Genomic DNA, 16938 nt, shown 5'->3' with positions numbered 1-16938 from the left:
CGATGTCATGTCATTTGTGACAGCAGCTAACCGCGACAACAGGCTAAAGAAGCAGGGAACAAGCTCTCTGATCCTGGCTTTGGGGAGGAGGGGACGACAAGATCCTGGCGCCAGACGGGGCGTCCGTTACGAGGAGCACACTGACTCTAAAATAGCGATATGATGTACAGAGAGAGAGGGGTCTGGTTCGGGACGTATCAAGGCAACCATCTGCTTGAGGAGCATACAGACTCGCGTCTTGGAAGGCAAGTAGCATGACAAGGATTGCGGAAATGCAGAATCAGAAATAGCAACATCAGGATGCCCCCCCGTACAGAACGCTTCTTCATGCGATCGACCGGTGGTGATGGAAGTGTAAGTTTGTCCAGACTCGCGAGAGCCCGGGATGGCGAGCCAATGGGACTCCCCTGTCGCGCCCGCTTGGGGGACCAAACATGGGTCGCACCGAGGCCGGTGTCAGAGCCGCATGCATCCGATCTAGCGTGCCTGAACCAAGTTGTTGGGAGGACTGGCGCATTACCCGCAGGCTGCCCCCTCAATGTTTCCTCGAAACAGTGCATCAGCGTCATTGGCCAGATCAAGGGACTGGGCTGGTTAGGTCTTGGGTTTGGGGGCGCACAAGGAACACGCCACCTATGAGAGCGAGGGTGTTCCTGGAGGGGAAGACAAGCATCCATGGATGGTATAGTGATGAGGTGTATGGAGCAGACTAAGCGCCGAGACACAGGAAGAAGCTGGGCGGCCTCGTCATACGCAACGAGAGGGGAGAGAGGGGGACGAGCATCGGCTTTGCCCGGACAGCGGGCAGTCCGTCCACCCCGCCAGGCAAGACACGACGAGAGAAGAAGCATGGCGAAGGAGCGGCGAGCATAGTGCATGAGCTCGCTAATCGAAAGAAGAAGCGCCAAAAACGAACGTATTGGCATCCTGGTTTCTGTAGCCGCCACTAGAGGAGGCAGGACAAGACGGACGCGAAGATCGTTGCCGTTGCGGCGCCATGGATCAGTGGGTAGCCCAAGCTTAGATGTGCAAATATAGCCCTCCACCATCGTTGCCTCCTCGTTTCGAAACAGACCAGGCGAGGAGTCAGGAGGCGGAGGAGCTCGAGCTTGCCGCCGAGACGAGTTTGTCCTTTGAGTGCGTGCCATGGGACCGAGGTGAGGACGACACAATGCCTGTGCCCAAGATGATCCGGGCCCGCCACCGTCTTGAGGATGACACCTTGGACACCCTCCCCTCTCGCCCCCCCCAGCTGGCTGAGAAAACGAAAGATGACTCCGGGAATGACGCAGCTTGCTCGTGACAGAAAAACGGGGATCCTAGAGATCTAGAGAAACAGCTCTAGAGGCATTGATAGAGTGGGGGAAAAGCCGCCTTTGGAAAGATCAGGGTCGTTTCGTTTGCTGGGGAGGCACTCAGGTGATTCACATCGGCTGCGGGGTGCTAAATCTGGTCGCTGTATGTGCTGCCAAGACAGCCCGGGCAGCTTCAGGAACTGGATTGAACCTACACTTGCACCAGCTTCTTCTCAAACAGAGAGTCTCAGACCCCCAAGATACATATATTATGTATGCAAAGCCAGCCAAACACGGAACTACGTGGGTGGTATCTCAACATCAAGACAAGAAAAGGAGCCGCCGCATCTCCAGACGAATGCTATGCAAATGTACCCTTTCCTCCACAACATCCAAAGGAAACTCCCGGCAAATGGACAAACCCACCCCTTTTCACAAGACCAGGGATGATGCCCGCCGCCATGCATAGATGCACACATTATAATGTATACCGCGCCCTTCCCGAGCCCTCTATAAACTCCCCGTCCCTCACCCAGCCAATCCATCCATCCATCCATCCATCCATCCATCAATCAATCGTCGACGACCTTGCCACACCGGCCACACACCAACCTCTGCCGAGCCGAGCCCTCCAGGCGACGGGCCTTGAACTTCCTGCCCCCGCACTTGGCGCATCGCATGTCCTCCTCCTCGCCATCGGGTCCGGCCTCCGACGCCTCCTCGCTCGTCAGCTCCGAGCTCAGGCGGCTGACGATCGAGTTCCCGCGCGACCCGCCCGAGAGCGGTGACCGGCCGCGGTGCCTGGTGCCCCCGTGCGGCGAAAGGTGGCGCCCGTCGTCATCGTCCGTTGTGGCGTGCGATACCGCCGCGGCCGAGGACCGCCGTCGGCCGCCGTTCTCGGCCGCGGCATCCATGGATACCGAGTCGCCGCGCGACAGGGGCGAGGGCTTCCCGAACAGCGAGCCTGCGGCGGATTTGCGCCGGGAGCCACCGCCCGCGTCGTCGGCCGCGCCGGGTGATGTTTCGCCCTCGCGCGCTTCGCTCGAGGACCGGCCATTTTGCTTGCTGGCGTCTGGCGGCGCCCCAGAGATCGACGCCCGGAGACCTGCGATGCCTTTCCACCGGTTCAGGTTCCAGAATGAGTAGCTGGCACCCGCGGGGTCGAGCCTCAGGTGGTCTTCCTCCGCGTCGTCCACATCCGCAGGCCGGAACGAGAAGCTCGGCGTCGGCGGGTGTGTCGGCTCGTCTTCTATACCCTTATCCTTATCCCTCTTGCCCGACGTCTTATTCACACCATCATAGCTCATCTTCCTCTCTTTACTCCCCCCCGCATCTGTAGCATTGCTCCTCCGCCCCGCTTCGGGGCTAGCCTTCTTGTTCGCGTCTATGCTGTTCTTCTTCTTCTTCTGGATGCTCTCTCGATCTTCATGCGATCTCTCCTCCTTAGTCAGGCTGAGGTGGCTGAATGTGCCCGAGAGAGGACTCATGGGGTCGCTTTTGATATTGAATTGCGAAGCGAGTGGTGAGCTGCGCGCCATGTTACCGGCGCTGGCAGACATGGGCATCCCGGACCTGGCGCCTTTGCCGGGGGAGAGCGATCTCTCACTGCGTGTCGGCGTCACCATGGACACCGGCCGGCTCTGGCCGCCGTGGCTGACAATGCCCTGTCGCCAGGAGAGAATGCGATCATGACCACCGAGTTGCGGCGTGCTCGTCGCGCTCGGCGGGCCAGATACCACGCCTGGGAAGCCGACAGGAGGCTGGGACAGCGACCCGCGGCGCGAGTGCGGGACGCTGCCCTGGCTCGTGCGAGTGATGATGGAGGCGCTGCGGCCGATGAGACCAGAGCCGCCCATGCGGCGGCTGAAGGTAGAGCCCGTCTCCCACGTCTCGTGTTTCCGTTTGGCCCAGGCGCAGTCCTGCCGGAATACCTTGATGATTCCCATGTCGTCCGTCGTCACGAGGATATTGCCGTCGTAGTGAGTCGATCGGGCGATGTACGCGGGTGACTCCTCGGGTTTCTTGACAGTCGGCGGCGGCTGCGCGCTCGTCTCAGCAGCGCCATGATTCAAGTCTTCCGAGGGCTGGGAAGTCGTCGTCTCTTCGACCGACATGAGAGTCACGGGAGGTGGATTGCAGAGATCATAAATCGGATCACCAGAGCTTCCAAGGAGTTGACGCGACTTTGTTGGGGCGAACACGGCCGTCGTGACCACGTCGCTATGGGCGTTGAAGTATTCACACGGCTTCTTGTCCCTGTTCTCCGACTCGGTACTGCTTGTGTTCCATATAAAGGCTTTGCGATCTTCACTGCCACAGATGATGTAGGCGCCGTCGTCGCTGAAGCTCGCGAAAAGCTGGCTACACGTGTGCTCGTGGCCTTTGAGCTTCATCTCCAGCGTCTTGTCTCGCAGACTGTAGACGCGGATGCGAGAGTCTGTCGATGTGATTAGCAGCTTGACGTCGCCCTCGCGCCGGCCTTTGCTGGGCTCTTGCAAGGTCTGGATGCCCGTGATCTTGCTGCCCTTGGCATTCTTGCCTCGCGACGACCGGACATGCACTTGCGCTTGCAGTTTGAGACCCTCTGTCTCGAAAAAGGTGCACACGCCGCTCAGCTGGCCTGCGATCGCCGTTTTGCCATCTGGGGAAAAGGCTACTGCGGTGATCAAGTCTGTAAGCTGCGCCGAGTACGCAACAGATTTGTCGGGTATGCTCCACAACCGCAAGGCTGCGTCGAGGCTGCCCGCCAGAAAGAACCGATCGTCTGTCGGATGGAAAGCGACCTTGCTGACGAGCTCCTTGTGCTTAAAGGTACACAAACACTCATTGCGGCTCATGTGCCACAGGCGTACCGTCTTATCCATCGAGGTAGACAGCAGAAAGTTGTTCTTGCTCCAGCTGATGTCGAGCACCTCGCCGGTGTGGCCCTCAAATTCGCATATCGGCTTCTCCCTGAAGACCGGCGCGCTAAGCCTCTCCCCAGTCGTCGTTCCGCTGGCCGCCTCCTCTTCTTCGTGTGCCCGCCGCTCCTCGTGGGTGGTGATGACGGCCCATATCCTAACAACCTTGTCTCGGCCAGCAACAGCAAAGTATTTGCCATCCTTGCTGAACTCTGACGCCCATATGGCGCCACCCGTCTCGGCCCTCTTCCTCCCTCCACCGGGTACTGATACGGTGACTACCGGATAACTGTCGTTGAGTTCGGTGGCGGTCTTTGGTGGCCGTGTGCCGACAAGCTCTTGAGCCAGGAACATGCGGTCGAATTCCTTGTGCTTCTTATTGTGGGCTTTGATCTTGATGTAGCGCGGAGGTTCCTTGTGGATGGGGATGTAGCCGCCGCCTGCGCCCGAATTGGCGAAGACGAGGGCATTGACACCCTCCATGCGCTGTTCACTAACTTCTGATTCGTCGTCGTCGTCATCTCTCCTCTTGCTGCCGCGCATGCTCAGGCGGCTGAGGAACGAGCCCGTCTTCCTAGAGTGCAATTGTCAGCCTCCACACTTGACACAGGTTCGGAGTTCAAGCCTTCCGGTGGTACAACGTACTTCTTATCTCGGCCAGCATCCGTAATGGGGGTGTTGAACTTGGTCGAGAGGTCGGAGCTTGGCCTGGGTAGACCATCGGTGGCGAGGGGGCTTTCAGGTCGAGGTTGATTTCGTAGTCGAGAGGGTATGGAGTGGTCGGTGTTTGTCCTCAGGAAGATGTGCTACAGATGAAGCGCACAAGGCTCATGTCAGCTTCGCTGCCCAGCGGAACAAGAGGTTGACCAATTGGAACCGTGACGAATGGGCGCCTCGTTTTGGGCCTTGCCAAACCATTTCCGTGGGGTAATATGCACAAAAGAGAGGCGCCGGTATGTGGCATACTAGTCTTACCTGAGACAGCGGATCGATGGCAGTGCTGTTGGCTGGAGAAGGAGCTGACGGGGGAGGTGTAGCTCGGGCGACTGCGGAACCCCTGAGACTGTCGTCGGCATCCTTGAGGGAAGCCGTGTTGGCACGGACGAGCTTAGACGGCGTCTTCTTGCCGGCAGGGATCGGCGCGGCTACCGGCGCGGAAATACTGTTGCCTGCTGCGATCAAACGTTGTCGTCAGCGCATGAGATCTCCCGACCTGTTAGTTCGGACTCGCAGGAGCAAGCGGCGCGGACCAGGGCGCAGCAAGACGGAGGTCTCGCGAGCCAGATCTCGCTCGCTGGGAGACCATTGGTCAATGGCATGCCAAGCCCGCGGGCCGGGCAGTTGTCGCGGCCTTTCTCAGATGCAGGAGAACACGATGTATACAAGGATGTTGGGAGGGGGAGGAGGTTTGGTGTTGTTTGGCTTATCCTGCTGCCTGAGGAACTCCACCGCTTGGCTTTGGTTCTGGCGACTCGGGCGGCGACAAAGGAAAGGATCAGCTGTGCATACCGTTGGGCTCGGACCGCGTAGGGGATCTTGTGGTCCTACTACCAGCCGAGGAAAGAGCAGGACGGTGGTCAGAGGCAGAGGCGGCCGGGGCAGAGGGAGTTGATGTATTGGCCTCGAGGGAGGACTTTTCTTCCTGGAGGACCGACATGGTCCATCATGCGCCCCCGAGGCTCATTCCCCCACGCTCCGTCGGCTGGCGGTGAAAATCGGATAAAAATAGGCAGGCGGGGGCGTGAGGCAGGGCAGTCGGGACTTGGAATCGCGACTGTATGGACGAGCGGCGGTCGAGACGGGGCTTGCTTGCAGGTCGAGGGTGAAAGCCGGGATGGATGGAGCTCAGGTGCGCACGCACTGAGTCGGATGCGCCGAGGAGCGCGCGGGAAAAAGAGGAAAGCACTCCAATACAAAGAGCAACCTTGTCCCTGTCGCGCGGTAGTACGGCACGACCAATCGAGTAGTCGGGGGGAGGGGCGGTGAACTGACGAGAGCCGACCGCGATGCTTGGGGTCCGAGGGATCCGAAAGGTCCGTCAGTCGTGGTGATGCGCGCGCGGGCGCGAAATACGGCGGGCAAGGCGGCGGTGGTTGTGGATGCGAATGCGATAGTGCATGCGATTTTGGCAGGCTGGGCGTGTGATGGCAGCTTCGGGGTTGTTAGGTCGTCGATTAGCTGTCGACTAGTGGCAGCGCTAAGAAAGCATCCATGCATCTCTGCCCACGGGACGGATGCCAGATCATATGGTAGGTACTGGAGGTACCTAGGCTCCTAGGTAGGTAAGCTCGTAAGGTAGGTACCTAGGTAGGCGAGGTAGGGTGGATGGGAATGCGAACAAAGCGATACCGACTTCACCTACTTTGCCTAAGTAGCTTGAGGTCGAGCTAGCTCTCTCGTCTCGCAAAGAGGTGATGCGAGATATACGGAGTGATGGATGAATAGAGGCGACGAGGCGTATCTCCATACCTATGTCTCTCTCGTCCATTGTGTCATGCATGGCCCTCGGCGAACTCAGATCCCTCTCCTCCTCCTCCTTCAGAGTTCCATCATGGCCCTGTTCTCCAACCCGGTTACATCATAGCCATCATCGACACTAATCAGAGCTTAAAGCTCCAGCCAAGCAATGGTCGATCACTGCATCCGAGGTACCGACTAGTACCCGGTGCCAGCTTCCCGTCGTGCCCACCAAAGTCCGTCCATTCATTCAAACACACTTCAGTTACCCAACTACTTACGTAGAGACCAAGCCCAATCCCCGGTCGCTTATCCATTCGTCTGGGTACCCGTCCAATGTACGCTCGAACAAATGCTGGAGCGTGACAGGGATCGTCAACCTGTTGTGAGCGATCAGTATCCATATGTCGAAAACGCCTGGCGTTCCGTGTGTGCCTGGCTCCGAATCACCACCAGCCAGCCAGCCTTCGCCAGCGGACCCGGCCTGCATCCGGCTCGGACGGAGACGCAAATTCCCCGACCGCTCGGTTCCATTCATGTCCCGACCAGGCATCTCTTTAAGCGCTGATAATGCGAGATCCCTACGCGAATGCATTCCGAAATTCGCCTAGGTACGCAGAAGAGCTTGCCTTGGGCACCTAGTTACTGCCAGACATTATGTTCTCTCCCTCGAAACGGGCTCCAGTGGAGCTTGCGTTATCAATTGCCCGCGGCCTCTGTTACCTTTGTCGCGCATATTTGAATGGTCGTCTGAATCATCGTGGGAATCGTGACACTCGCGCATAGGCTACTGAACATGGACAGCATTTCAGATTATCGAGGCCCCCCCAGTGTCTCCTTCCGCGCCGCCACCTCCTTCGTCGTCTTCGTCTTCATCCTCGTCTAGGTCTACTATCGGGTACGTCAATATCGCCGCGATGCCGCCCAATGCGTCTAGCCGTTGTCCGCTCTCGTGATCGCTGCTCAGCACTCGAGCCTCCCCTCCGTCCTCCTTGACCTTGTCCACGAGCGCGACATATCTTCTGCGCGTTGCGATGTCCTGGCTGCGGAACAGCGAGTTGTTGACGAGCAACACTCCGCCGCCTCTGCCCACGGCACCCTCCTGCACCGCCTTCTCCACGGGCTTGGTGCCGTACCACGCCCGCCCGTCGTCTTTCCGTATCCGCTCGAAGAAGTCGTCCATGAATCGCGTCTCGTTGCTGAACTTCTTGTCCTTGAGCAGCGCCGCCACCTCGGGGCTCTTGAGCACTTCGTTCAGGGAGTGCAGGTGACCGGAGCTCGAGTGTACCACCACTGCATCCTTGGCTATGCGCCGTAGCATCTTGTCCGCCTTGCGCGCGCCCTCTTCGCCGATCCACTTCTTGAAGTCCTGTGCCACAAAGCCGGGGCTCGCGAGCAGCAGCATGCGCGGCTCGTTGAAGTCGATGGACCGAAGCAACGTGGACAGCGTTTTGTCGTAGAACCTGCGCATCCCCGAGTCCTGGTCCGACGCCGCCGACCGCTTTTTCGGCACACTGCTCTCCACCCGCTGCTTGAGCAGCGTCTGGAAATCCGTAATCAGGCAGATGTTGGCCAACCCCTCCTGCATGACCACGGCGGCCACAGCGCCGTCCTTGTCCTGCGCGAGCGCATCCCGCAACGTCTCGAGGGCCACGCTGTCCCATCCGTACTTCTTCCACAGCGTAAATGTCCGATTGAGCTCGAGGTCGAGCGTGTGGTGCTGCCCGACACTGACAAATGAATTCTCGTTGATGACCTGGCCCGAGACATGCAGCGCCGATGCGCCCGGGTCGAAGAAGGTGGAGACGACTCTGATGGTGAGCTCAGTGTGGACGCGCTGAGAGGTCGAGGAACCGGTCGCTGTCTCGCGGACGACCTTGCGGACGGCGTGAGCCTTGAGGATATCTTCGGGTTGGATCAGGTTGTTGGCGTGCCACTGTTTGCGGCCGGGGGCCATAGGGGTCAGTCTGTTGATGCAGCATTGCGAGTGGGGAGAGAGGCGTGAAAGGCTTTACCATGTCCTCTGGCTCCGTGGGGAGCAGAGTGACGCCCGCCTCATCGTCAATGCTTCCCAGGCCATTGACGGATTTGGACCCGGGCAGCAACATTCTGGGCGGTAAGTTCTCTTCGGTCGTGGAAGGGTTCAGATAGCTCAGGGTGTGTTGTAGCTGCTTTCCAATGCCCGCGGGTGAGAAGCTGGAACGACGGGGGTTTTGCAGCTCAGTGCCCGCCGGTTGGGAAGAATATGCGGATCAAACGAGAATGCGGTTTTCTGTTCCTGTTTCTGTCGCAAGGACGATTCGAAAGGTATTGCAATAGTGCCGGGGTGTACTGTCGATGATGTGCCTCCCTCTCTCTGAGTCCAGTGGTTTGGCGGGGTCTATGGGTCCTTTCAGAGGGGTTAAAATGGGTGGAGAACGTGCTCGAGGAAGACCGGGCCAACTGCCAAGCCAAGGTTTGCATCGGGCGACAGATCCATCCATGGATTTAAACCTACTCCGTACATATACTCAGTGCTTGAGGTGGTTGGTACACAATAGATCAGAGCACCAGGCTAGATAGCAATCCATATAGTTTCCCAATTTCTCTTCCCACTGCCTCTGATCTCCATAGATTCTACGATGGGGCTTAGTAATGAGAATGAGAGTGTGTGTGTGCGGTAGCTGTGAGTGAGCCTCACGGTATCGAGTATTCTTGGCGACACATCATTACAATGCAATCATTCTTAGACAGCATGACCCGATTCCACAAGCTCGGTCTGGACTATTCGATTGGGTAAACGCGACGTAGGACGGTCGGCTCCGGCTCTTCATCCTCTCCCCTCAAGCATCATCCTGGTTAACTCGAGCAGCATCATATCTGTTCAGGGAACCATAACTGTCTGTATCAAGAAAGAAACCTCCGCTGTGCCACGAAACAGTTTCCAGCCTTGGTTTCTTTTTGGAGAAAGTGCTAAGAATCTGATATGTATTGCAAATATCCTCCAAGCTTGGCAATCGGGACGCCACTGCTGGAGCCTGCTTGCAACCTCGCAAATCCTCGTTCTCAATAGGCAATGTTATTGCTCTAATATACCTAGGTAATCTTTCAGGAATTGTTTCCGTTCTGCAATGGCCTGTGAAGCTAATCTTCAGCCTATCCATTGTATTCTTAACTAGAAAGTCCTGTAGAGACTGGAGGTGTGAGCTCTCCTTCGACCCGATACAAACATTGACTGTTCAATCCCGTGAGATTGGATTGTGTTTTATTAACAATATTTACTCTTATTCAAGAAAAGCCTGCGGTCCATTCAGAGACTAGTTGGTGTGCTCCAACAACGACCCTGTTGATCGAGTATATCTGCTCAGGGCAAGCATTACCCATATTGACTCAGGGTTCGAGTCGGCTATACATATACTTACATTCAACGACAGCTCCAAAGATTCAAACTTCTTGACGAGCCAGGAATGGCATGCAGCGTAGGAAGGCGTTGTCGATGCCACGAGGTGAGTCTGCAATGAAACCTCGCTTTCGCCCGTGTGACCATCCGAAATGAGGGAAGGCTGCATGTATACTCCCAGCAGTATCTCTCTCAAGTGGACAGAAATATGAATAGACCGAACTGGCTGCAAGATGCGCATAGACTCAGTCCGCAAAGCGGCATGGACAACCGCTTTACACACATAATCTCGAGGCAAGTTGCCAAGGGCGACACATCACCTTCGCCAACACCTGCCTCTACATCCTATCGCCTGGGATCTCGTGACTGCCCAACAACTGTAGGGACGGTGATTATGCATGGAGATGATGGTCTCCAAGGATCTCAAGCGGGCTGACTCGATACACCCCAAACAGGTATCGTACGGACTTGCCTACGGGTTGGTTCAGCAGCTCTAGGTTTGGAGAACGTGGGGCATCTTGTGTTTTTAGCGAGGGGAAGATGGGACTTTGACCAAGTTAATATGGAGCTAAGGATCGGCCACCAACCGTTGGCCGCCGACTTGGTTAATTATTCATCAGGCCGTCAAGGTGGCACGTTTGACTTTCCTGCCATCCCCATAAAGCCATCGTTCCCATACGAGAGACTTGGACGGTGCCCGATAACTCTTAAAGAACCAGAGCATCCCTCTTTAGTGCTACTCAGAATGACGGCCACCACCTTCAACCTCCAGTCCAAGTTCAAGCTCAACAGTGGATACGAAATCCCGCTGCTCGGCTTTGGTGTGAGTTCTTTTTGCCCTGCCCACTGCCGCTGATCTATCCTGGCCCAGTATGCTGACAATGTGTCGTAGGTCTATCAGACGTGAGGAGTTCCTCCACGGCCTGTGTTTGACCAGTACCTCGGGCTGACTTGGAGTGATTTGCAGCCCGCCTGAACAGACCAAAGAATGCTGCGATGAGGCGTTGAAGATCGGCTACCGTCACGTATGAACCACCCCGCCGCCCCGGTGTCGGCCTCGAGCGTTTCGCAGATCCCGGAAAACTAACCAAGCCGCCGCTTCCAGATCGATTCGGCTGCCTCGTATGGCAACGAGGCTGGCTGCGCCGAGTCTATCCGTGCCTCCGGCATCCCGCGCTCCGAGATCTTCCTGACCTCCAAGGTGCCCTGGAAGAGCGTCAACTACGAGGCGGCCAAGGCGCAGGTCGATAAGACCCTCGCCGAGACGGGTCTCGAGTATATCGACCTGATCCTGCTGCACGCCCCATACGGCGGCTCCGGCAACCGCAAGGGCGCGTGGCGCGCGCTCGTCGAGGCGGTTGAGGCGGGCAAGGTGCGCAGCATCGGCGTTTCCAACTACGGAGTGCACCACCTCGACGAGCTGGAGCAGCACATCAAGGAGCTCGAGGAGGAGCGTGGCGGCAGGGGCAAGGGCGGCGTGCTGTCAGTCGGCCAGTGGGAGATGCACCCTTGGTGCGCGCGCAACGATATTGGCGAGTGGTGCAAGAAGCGCGGCGTCGCCGTTGAGGCGTACAGCCCGCTCGTGCAGGGCAAGCGCTGGGGGGACAAGTCGCTCAAGTCGCTGGCGGACAAGTACGGCGTGTCCGAGGCGCAGGTGCTGATCCGCTGGAGTCTGCAGAAGGGCTACGTGCCGCTGCCCAAAAGTGTCACGCCGAAGCGCATTGCAGACAACGCGGCCGTGTACGGCTTCAGCCTGACTGCGGACGAGATGAAGCAGCTCGAGACGGACGAGTATAGCCCTGTTTGCTGGGACCCGTGCTCGACCCCTCTTGATAACCCCCGTGAGGCTTAAGGAGGGGCTCTCGATTGTGTCGATGGAAAAGCACAACACATTTTTCCTTGATAGGTAACTCTCGTTCTAAAGCTATGACTCGGGTTATCTTGAACCAGGTACCCTTCTACTTCGATACCTAGACGAATAAAGTTGACATGAGAGAAGGTCAATAGCATCTTTAAGATGTCGTTCTGATGCAAGCCACCCATGGTGATGCCATGTAAGATATGTGGACTGACTGGCGACAAGTGACAAGGGACTTTTCTATTCAAGCTGTATTAGAGATGTTATCCATACTCATATAGGGAAATGCAAGGTAGTCTAAATACTTGGCTGGGTCATGCACTGCTGTCAAAGACCCTTGGCAGTGCGAGACAACAAGTCTCCATCAACTACCTAGTCCAATTCGCCGTGCTTGGTATTCTGCTCAAAATACTGGGACACTGCAGTAATCGTGTCGACTCTCCTCTTGGATGCTTTTGGGGTACATTATGCTGAACACGCCCCGTTCTACGTACAACCGCTCCATGCTAGAATGCCCAGGAAGATGTTTGTTCACAGCTAGATTGGCGAGTCTTCGAGGACACCACCGACAGACTTGATACCTAGTTTACTGCGGTAATAAAGGGGCAGATCCAAGGTGCCCTGCGTTCAGATGTGAATATCTGACAGTCTGGGACACACCATCCCCTGAAGGGGAGGGGTGGGGCATCAGGCCCAAATAGGGGCGAGAAAGCGATAAACGAAAGGCTTCAAAACCACCCTTACTCACAGAACCTTGCATTCTCATCGCTGGAACAGACTGTTCCCGAGCGCAACGGAGAGGCTGTGTCAAGTCTTTTGGTCAGATCTCTTGGGTGAGTCAAGGGGTTTATCGCACTGGCTGGTAAGCGGTGCAGCAGGGCAGATCCTCACACGCGTCACGACCGGGGACAATGCTTCGCTCCAATCTTAAAGTCTTCTAACCATTCCATTGATGGGCGGGTCGTCCCACAGCGGCCCGTAGCGATCGCAAGCGCTGGAAAAGAATACACAATGGGTCCCCCAGCCCGCTAAAACAATCTGTAGCGCTAAATTGTACTTGTAGTTACCTAGTGCTTCCACTAAAAAGCGGACTTCTTGTTTGGGTCCATCCATCCATTCGTTCATGAATTCCTACCTCCAGCAGGTGGACTGCGCAGAATGTCAGCTGAACAGCAAAACCTGGCGACGCGAAAGATGGTCCTTCCAGAAAATGCCGCGATCGGAACATTGAGCCGACTCGATGGCGAATGTCGACCGATCATCAGCACACTCACCGGCATACCGAGCTACTGAACCGGAAGCTCGCTCATGGATCATTCAACGGTCGTCCATATCTGTCTGGCTTCCACCGAGAATGAATCGGCCATTCCGACACTAGAGTAGCCAAAAGCGCCCTCAAACCTCAAGCCCTGCCCTCGATGGTCTTGAGCCATCCTTGCTGGGTACGGACAGGGATTCCCTCGCCAAGGGTCGTCCCAAATCTACGAACACACACACACATTGACAACAGCTCCAGGGCACGTGTATGCGACACATTCTTCCAGACTGTGCCGCGAGCGCGGAGACGTGTTGGCTTCCAACATTGGTATTGGCTTGATGGCACCTTCACATTGGGCCGCTACGAGGGGGGAAGATGGCATGTCCCATGTCTTTCGATTTTCGGCATCCAGGATTCATCGTGGAAATTGAGGTCAGCAATAACTAGCGCTTGGAGGGCTGCGTACGTACTCCGTAATGTGGTAATGTGTCAATGGCTGTGCCCCAACTGCCGCAGGGCCTCGACCTCGACAATCCCATCCGAATCCCATGCAACCTCGAAACTGGGTTGGCAACGCCCCTTGACGCTGTCGGTTCTCGACTGTCTACTTGTACTTGTACTTGTTTACGAAGCAGATTCGCCAGGTCAGGCCGGTGTCCCGGCCGGTTGGGAAGAGCTGGCCACCTTCGCGACGTCGCCGATCATTTCCCTCTGGGAGCAGGGCAGGAAGCGGAGAGGGGTGAGTTGCTGGTCTTGCTGTCGCACCCATCACCACCTCCCCGGCTCCCAACCAGGTCCCTGACTTGCGCGAAATAACTCCAAGTAGCTGGGCTACCACTACGGGCAACAAGTCAGTCCTCGTAGTGGTAGCATGCTGCTCAGCACGGGTGACTTGGATGTGTCTTGTCGTCCTCCAACCCTGCAGGCGCTAATCCTCTTCCTCCTGGTCACACTGCAGGACCGGGGGGGACTCCAGGACGATCTAGGTTCCCATCCTGCATCGCGGGGCTTGAGCCCGGTCACTTCTTTATTGGCCATAAAGCTCTCTTCTTCTCGTCGATGACTCCAGAAAATCTTTTCCCTCCCGCACAGCTTCGGCCTCGTGACCCCCTAGCGTCGTCGAATGAGCACGTCCGTTCACTTTGTCGCTTTCTCCTCCACAGATCCTTCCGTGACGAGTCTCATTCAGGCAAGCAAAACGCATCGATTGAAATGAAGAAACCGGGACTTCCGGCCAGAACAACCCTCCAATTCATCACGACCGGGCACAAGTCTGCCGAGAACGGCGGCGTTCCGCGTTACTGAAAACAAGGCGACGCCAACAGCAGCAGATATCTTTTCATAATGACCGGCACTGCCTAAAGCAGCACACGCAGAGTTCAATCTAGGGCCGGCCCTGCTTGCATGAGTCCTTGGGTAATGCACCCCGCAGTATCCTTGCCTGAATGGTGGTGTGGCTCGCTCCAGTCGTCGCCAAACGGATCTGCAGGATGAGCAAAAGCCATTGCCACCAAGCTCGTCGGTGGTCCCTCGCACATTCTTACTACAAGTACTTTGTAATCAACTGTGCATCGTGTCGGCCGGCTCCGAGACTGCGCTGGCCGAGCAGCCCTACTGCGACAAACTCACGTCCCTCCCTACTGGCTGTGCTCGCCCACCTGCACCCTGTCCGGGGTTGAGTTTTTTCTCCAGCTTTTGGGGCACCAGAACCTGGTCAGAGGCGCAGCATCATCTCCCCGTTGGTGTGCGTCGAAGGTCGCACCGCGGTCTTAAGCGACTTCAATGATCATAGCAAACTCGATTTCCAAGAAGGTTTCCACCCCGGAGTGGAGCACCAGAATGCTGAGGGGGGTGATGGGCAAACAGGTCAGGGACAGGGCAAGCCTCCGGCAACCTCTCGCCTGAGGGCTTGGCTCATGGGTACGCATCCCCTTCGCGCCTCTAGAGGGGGGACTTGTCCATGCCCATAGCCGTTTCTCGTTGCTGAGCTGGGCCTAAGTCTGGCAGGGAACCCCTGACCCTGCACAAGTGTGCATGTGTTCGCGTAGGTACGGAATAGTTCACTGAAGTGCAAACGGAACATGGTTTGCGACGAAAAAGCAATACGGCAAAGACTCGTTCTCTCGTTTTCGGCTGTCAAAAGTGCCTCGCCTTGTCAGCGTCACTCGCCACTCATCAGATATCACATTTCCGTACGGTTCCTGTGACAGCATGCGTTGAAACCGGTCTGGACTGGCCAATCTGTACATGGTCCCCAGAACCATCAACCTGGCCTGGTTTCATCTCCCCCTCAATGTTTTGATCTTACGCCGTCGAGGTTGCAGTCCAACCTCACGACAACATTGTCGCCACTAAGCCACTCTGAACCCAGTCACTCTCTCGGCTGGCCTCGGTTCCTCCTTCGTCCCTGGCTTCTTCGGGACACTGTTTTGTCGTGACTTAATGTCTCTCCTGCACTGGGCTCCTCCCTCTCGACTTGTATTTCTCGCTCTGCACTTGTTGCTTTTGCACCTTGTTCCCCGCCGGAGCAACTCTACACAGAACTGCCAAGCAGGCGCCGCAAGCCGATGCAGATGCAAGTGTACCAGCCGGGACTGATCCTCCAGGTCATGGTCTCGTGCTTCTCCGCCTCACGGACCCTCTGGCCATTCAGAGCTGCATGGCTGGTCGCCCACACCCTGGTTCATACCCCTGCTGTCCACTACCAGCACGCCGGAATCCCTGCGCTTTGCTGCAGACCCCATTTTCTCAGATGATGCATCCGGGAGTCCTTTGAATGTCTGCTCGTCTCAACTTCCTCGTTGTTGCAGTTTACCCTATTCCAGTTAGCTCTACTCTGTCCTTCGAATGGCCTGGCCATCATCTGCTCTTGTGCCCAACCTCGAGTGGCCTTTCATTTCCTTTACGACTGTTGTCTTTCGAAGCTGGCTTTCCGCCTCTCACATGAACCGGCTTTGCCTGATATAAGTGCCATCCTCTCCGGCTGCAGCGGGATTTGCACGACGGACACACGAAGCTGCAGCTCCTCCTGCCCTTTCGCCGCCAGACCTTCATCCTTCTCCGCTCCTTTGTGACTACCGAGCTGCTCTCTCCGCATTTGCCATCGCACCTCTCGCCTACCGTTCTGAGCCTAGTTTCTTCCTCTGCTGCATCTTCCTCCCAAGAGAAAGTGGCTGCTCGGGGGGGGGGCTGAATCTGGTGCGTGTCTGAGCGTCTGTCCTCGCTTTTAACCCGTGCGGGCCTCATCATCGCCCTCCACATTGCGCAACGACGCTTCCCACATCGCTTTCCCAACCCCGTGGTACTGGATTTATTTTACCCCCACGCTGTTGTGCCCATCATCTGCTGCATAGGAACAGAATTCTTTCTGGCCTGCGTTTGTCTCGGACATGCCAGGGTGCTTTGCGTCTGCATCACTGTGTACCCGTCACAACGTTTTGAGCTCTCGAAGCTCTGCTACCCGTCGATCCTAGATCGCTTGTGGATTACACCTTTCCCAACAAGAAGCACACGGCAGCGATAGGCTAGCCCTGTTGTTTTTCGCGCGTTCAGTCACTCCATCACTATGAATGCAATCCCTTGCCAGCTTGTTTCATCGCCATATGCCAGTCTCAGGCTCCCGTTGGGGCTCAACAACCACACGAGAAGTCTGTCAGTCTTTGCCTAAGAGCAAGTTGGGTCCATTAAACTCGGGATACTCTACAGGTACAGTGGTGCTGGGGAACCGTGTCTAATCTGACGCTTGGGTCTCGCAATCATTCTTTCTGAGAAGCTTGCCCCTGGCCGCATCG

The 16938-nt window shown here is 56.7% G+C and overlaps 3 protein-coding genes across 3 annotated transcripts; 1 reads left to right on the top strand and 2 right to left on the bottom strand.

Moving 5' to 3' along the window:
• Nucleotides 1-1867: 1867 nt before the first annotated feature.
• E0L32_003386 (uncharacterized protein) lies at nucleotides 1868-5852 on the bottom strand (the record flags this gene model as incomplete). The annotated part of the gene is made up of 4 exons (XM_031137680.1): nucleotides 1868-4769; nucleotides 4841-5001; nucleotides 5171-5367; nucleotides 5705-5852. The coding sequence occupies 4 exons, from the start codon at nucleotides 5850-5852 to the stop codon at nucleotides 1868-1870; spliced, it is 3408 nt and encodes a 1135-aa protein (XP_030998535.1).
• A 1608-nt stretch (nucleotides 5853-7460) lies between these two features.
• Nucleotides 7461-8609, bottom strand: E0L32_003385 (uncharacterized protein; the record flags this gene model as incomplete). Its single annotated transcript, XM_031137679.1, has 1 exon — nucleotides 7461-8609. The coding sequence occupies one exon, from the start codon at nucleotides 8607-8609 to the stop codon at nucleotides 7461-7463; it is 1149 nt and encodes a 382-aa protein (XP_030998534.1).
• Nucleotides 8610-10776: 2167 nt separating this feature from the next.
• E0L32_003384 (uncharacterized protein) lies at nucleotides 10777-11883 on the top strand (the record flags this gene model as incomplete). The annotated part of the gene is made up of 2 exons (XM_031137678.1): nucleotides 10777-10854; nucleotides 11137-11883. 2 exons carry the CDS (start codon nucleotides 10777-10779, stop codon nucleotides 11881-11883), a joined length of 825 nt encoding a protein of 274 aa, XP_030998533.1.
• Between the last annotated feature and the right edge of the window lie 5055 nt (nucleotides 11884-16938).

This window comes from Thyridium curvatum, assembly GCF_004353045.1.
Source record: "Thyridium curvatum strain D216 chromosome Unknown NODE_15_length_556224_cov_80.126021, whole genome shotgun sequence".
Classification (NCBI taxonomy): Eukaryota; Fungi; Ascomycota; class Sordariomycetes; order Thyridiales; family Thyridiaceae; genus Thyridium; species Thyridium curvatum.
The sequence above is the reverse complement of the archived record's forward strand: the minus strand, read 5'-3'. Positions and strand labels throughout refer to the sequence as shown.